At 30.0% G+C, this 4412-nt stretch overlaps 1 protein-coding gene across 1 annotated transcript in view; it reads right to left on the bottom strand.

Annotated features, from left to right (window-relative positions):
* Window positions 1–4412, bottom strand: part of LOC105621922 (pre-mRNA-splicing factor ISY1 homolog) — a 7161-nt gene that overhangs the window by 2478 nt on the left and 271 nt on the right. The window contains exons 2-4 of the mRNA XM_012203360.1: window positions 4029–4051; window positions 3569–3887; window positions 1411–1780 (exon numbers count right to left, since the gene is read on the bottom strand). Of these exons, the coding sequence (XP_012058750.1) occupies window positions 1418–1780; window positions 3569–3887; window positions 4029–4051 (705 nt within the window). The 3' untranslated portion in view covers window positions 1411–1417. The remainder of the gene's footprint in view (window positions 1–1410; window positions 1781–3568; window positions 3888–4028; window positions 4052–4412) is intronic.

Below are 4412 nucleotides of genomic sequence, written 5' to 3'. Positions count from 1 at the left end.
TGTAGTGTGTGTGTGTGTGTGTGTGTGTGTGTGTGTGTGTGTGTGTGTGTGTGTGTATATATATATATATATATATATATATATATATATATATATATATATATATATATATATATATAAAAAGTATACGCGTAACACGATTTGTTTCGTGCATCGTTAGCTGATATTGTTAGAGAGTACTTCTGAGTCCTAGCGATACACTATAATGTACAGTCTGTTTATAAACGGCACGATGCTGAAGAGGTGATAAGCGTTTAAATATTTAAAATCAATTTATGATGTAGCGATTATATCAATCTCTCGATTTGAAGATTAATATCATTCGTTTTCTATAACACGAACTGGAATTAGGGAATTCCAAGAATTTCAGTCAGCACCCGAGTGACATACATATGTTTAATTAGCAAGTAGTTTTTTAACTTTTACGTCTTTTACTCTTTCAAGTAAATAACGATGTAATGTAATTACGATAACGTTAATCTTGCCATATTTTTCACTTTGTGTGATACGCTGTTGGATATATAGGAAGCAACCAGACTAGTTCCAATTTACATTTTTACTACAAAGGGATCATCAGGAGGATCCTCTTTGAGAACGCGGATAAATTTTCACGAAAAATATCTTTTTTTTTTTTAAGCAAGATTATTGTGTTTCTTATATTTAACACTCGGAGATTAATGATTACGGAAGTTACGGTTAGTTACAAAAGTGGGCTGTGAACTCGTTGAATACATCATTAAACTTTATATTAGTTACCATTCTTTATTTGTAATCTTTGCAACTGAAGCGAAATTGTTCTGAGAACGATTAAGATCTTTATAAATATAAAGTAAACATTTTCCTGTTTTTAAATCCATTCTAAAGTTTTACGATCATGTTGATTAGATAGAAGTTATTCGTTAATAGATGTTTGCTATCGAGAAGATAAAAGAGCCAAGGTCAAATTGAAGAACACACGATATACTTTGCAACATTCCAACGATACATTTGCGAAAATGAGAACGTGCGATATCTAGATTTCTTACAAAATAACGTATGCCGTACCTACTCTGTTATTTTATTTTATTGGAATAACCATTTCTCCGTTGCGAAAAACGATGAAATAATAACGAATAATAACGAAGAAGTCATATATCGCGATGATTATAAACAGACTATTCTTGGATTTTTATCTATATTTTCATCTACGGCACCCGTTTCTCTTGATAAGCATTCGAGTTTGAATGTCTACTGCACAAACTAATTATTATCTTAATCAATGTTATTACATGCTTATAAATTAATAATAATTATTATATTCATCGCGTTTTATAAAAATGTATTCTAATATATAATTAAACTAATAATAAATTTATCAATAGTATCGCAATCGATAGTCCAGTCTGTACAATTTCAAACACAATGTCGCACCTGAACTTCAATCTAGTCCGTACTTTTCCAACAGCTCTTTCTTCTTTCTAACTAGCAAAGCCTCCTGAATATCCTGCTGCGAAGGAATCAATTTTTGTGCCGTTGTCTCAATCTCGACTTCCGGTTCCTTTTCGTGAGCTACCCATTCGTTAACGCACTTTTCTCTCGCTTCTTGTTCGGCCTTCTGTTCCAATGGTATCAGAATACCATCATCGTCGTCCATATAGCCGTAATAGTCCGCGTCGATATCCTTCATCAATTCTGCGCGAGTTTTACGAGGCGGCGGTGGTGGCTCCTGCTCAAATAATTCTCTAACACCCGGTAATTCTTTAGCAGCTCCGAAATACTTGTAACCTCGATTACCGGGAACCTGTAATTTCATCGGGATACATAAATATTTAATACATTTTTGGATGTTTACTGCCTTGAACTCTAATTTATTTCGAAGTATGTAAGAGGAGATCGGTGTGACACTATTGAAAAATAAATAATTTTTAAACATTTTAAAATGGATTATTGAAGAAATAAAAAAGCTGTAGACTTGTGGTACTTTTTTTAAGTACACGTTGAAGGTATAAAATATGCAAAATGAAAGAAAAAATAATCTTAATATATATCACATAAAGATTAGATGTTTGTTTCCCCTGTATCTAGATCCATTTTTGGAATGCCAACGTTTCGTGAATCAACTTGCAATCCACTTCATCGGGATGAAGAACAACTTGATACTAAGCTCAGTTTTCGACGCAATGAATGTTTGTATTAATGTCCTATTAAATTGTTTTAGTAAACATTCTTGAAAGATGCATAATACCACAAAACTTTTTTATGCCCTCGTAATCAAAACCGAGAAATCTTCGAGAGAATACGATTTGTTTGTTAATTTCATACGCATTTTGTATGAGTGGACAAGAATTAATACATCGTGGTTCACAATTGTCATAATTTATCACCAATTTAAATCCAAATCCGCAAATACTTGATTCAGAGAAAGTCACATTTTTATTACATATTTTGCACTTCACTAATATTGCAAAAACATCGTCAAAAAATTGATAATATGATAACCATGCATTGCATTTACCGGTATTTACCTTCCGCGTAACAACTTTTTAGTTTTTTCGCGGATACACTTGTAAAAGCAGTTTCGCATTTGAATTGATGACGATTAAGCGATTTCGATCTTTTTTTTCAGTTTACTTGCGCGTCCTTGAACTCTTTCTATTAATTTTTTTCGGCTCTCCATATTTGAAACTGATATTCTAAACAAAATTTCGCAAAATAAAACTATGACATGAATATCAGATGACTGATTAACGGTTTTTCAGCTTTATACTTAAAATGCGTTAGAAAGAAGCAGAATACACAATATTATTATTCTGCTAGACCTGCTTCCTAGACAGCACACAATTATTTATAAAACATTTATAAATATTTATAAAGCTTATTTTAAATATTTTGTAAATATTTTTGTGATCTTAGATTACTAGATAGATCATAAACATTTATTATAAATATTAGGAATATTTATTGTAAATTTTGTAGTAAATGCTATGGAAATACTTAAATAAGATATTATATTCAAATAAAAAAATCAGAAATATTTATTTACATTTATCATAAATATTATTAAATATTTAGTCTATCTTTTAATAAAATATAATATTTCGAATAAAGCTCTATATAAAATATGTATAAAATATTTATACAACATTTAAAAAAATGAGTAATAACAAATATTTATTATAAATATTCTGTGCTGTTTGAATTTATAGGCGGTTTTATGTGTGTGTGTGTGTGTGTGTGTGTGTGTGTGTACGTCCGCTGGGCTTTGTAACTCGAAAACTAATTTGAATTTATACTTAGGGCCTTTTATTCTTTATTCTACTAAGCTATTAAGCTTCGAACTATTTTCTAAAGCAAAAAAAAATTGTTTTTAATTTTTTATAAATTTTACACGAGTTTGACCTCTTAAAAAACCTTCTCTTTTAAATTTTATTCTCTATTTTATATATCTAGAATTTTGAAAATACCTTGAAAAAAAATCCGAAAATTCTCAGGAAACTTTTTATAAGATTTCAGTAAATATCCTAATAAACATTTAATCAAACTTCTGACATTCTGTAAATATTATAAAAAATATTGTCTATAACTTTACCTCACGTCCCTCGTGATCCAACATGCGAGGCCCGACTCTAGAGTAATCAGGTCCACCAAGCTCCTTTATTTGTGCTTCCCAATGTCGCTTCTCTCTGAGCAGCTTATTAATCTCGTCATTTAGATCACGAATACGGAATTCTCCAAGCCCAGCATTTTGAATCTGGGCGACTTTCTTTGCAATCTCTCTAATTATTTGCATTCGCCATTTCTCTGCTTTACGTAAGTCTCTACATTCTGAAGCCAAATAAGGCCTCCGTTCCTGTTCTTTCCTTATTCCTTCGTTGTTTTGTGCTGCTCTCCAACGAGCAAGTGTTGTCCTAAAAATATCAACATTAAATACATTAATTATATCAATATGATAATATTGATTTTAATATTTTAATTAGTCGGATTAAACTTCTCACAGTAAATGTGTATAATAGGTTTACGGGACAGATGATATTACAAACCATACTTACATAGCCTTCTCTGCATTTCGCGCCTAAGAAAAAACAAAGCGTTTATTAACGAAGTAAAAAAATATCTAGTAAAATATATAATAAGATGTAATATATATTACAGATACTTACCATCTTTTATTTACCAACTTTTATATAAATTGTTGTTTAAACATTAATTATTCATAAGTATGTATCACTATTGACATGATTGATTGCTCCCAGATTGATTAGTATTTAACAATGACACTACAAGTGAAAACAAAATGCAGCCTTGTAACTAATTATTATATTTTAACAAACGTGATTTTAATGATTTATAGTAGAATATATATATATAGGATTTTTTTAAACTCAATGTTTTTAAAATATTATCATCATCTTATTATTTTATTCTGAACAATC

The sequence above is a fragment of the Atta cephalotes genome (genome assembly GCF_000143395.1).
Source record: "Atta cephalotes unplaced genomic scaffold scaffold00038, whole genome shotgun sequence".
NCBI classification, from domain to species: Eukaryota; Metazoa; Arthropoda; class Insecta; order Hymenoptera; family Formicidae; genus Atta; species Atta cephalotes.
The sequence above is the reverse complement of the archived record's forward strand: the minus strand, read 5'-3'. Positions and strand labels throughout refer to the sequence as shown.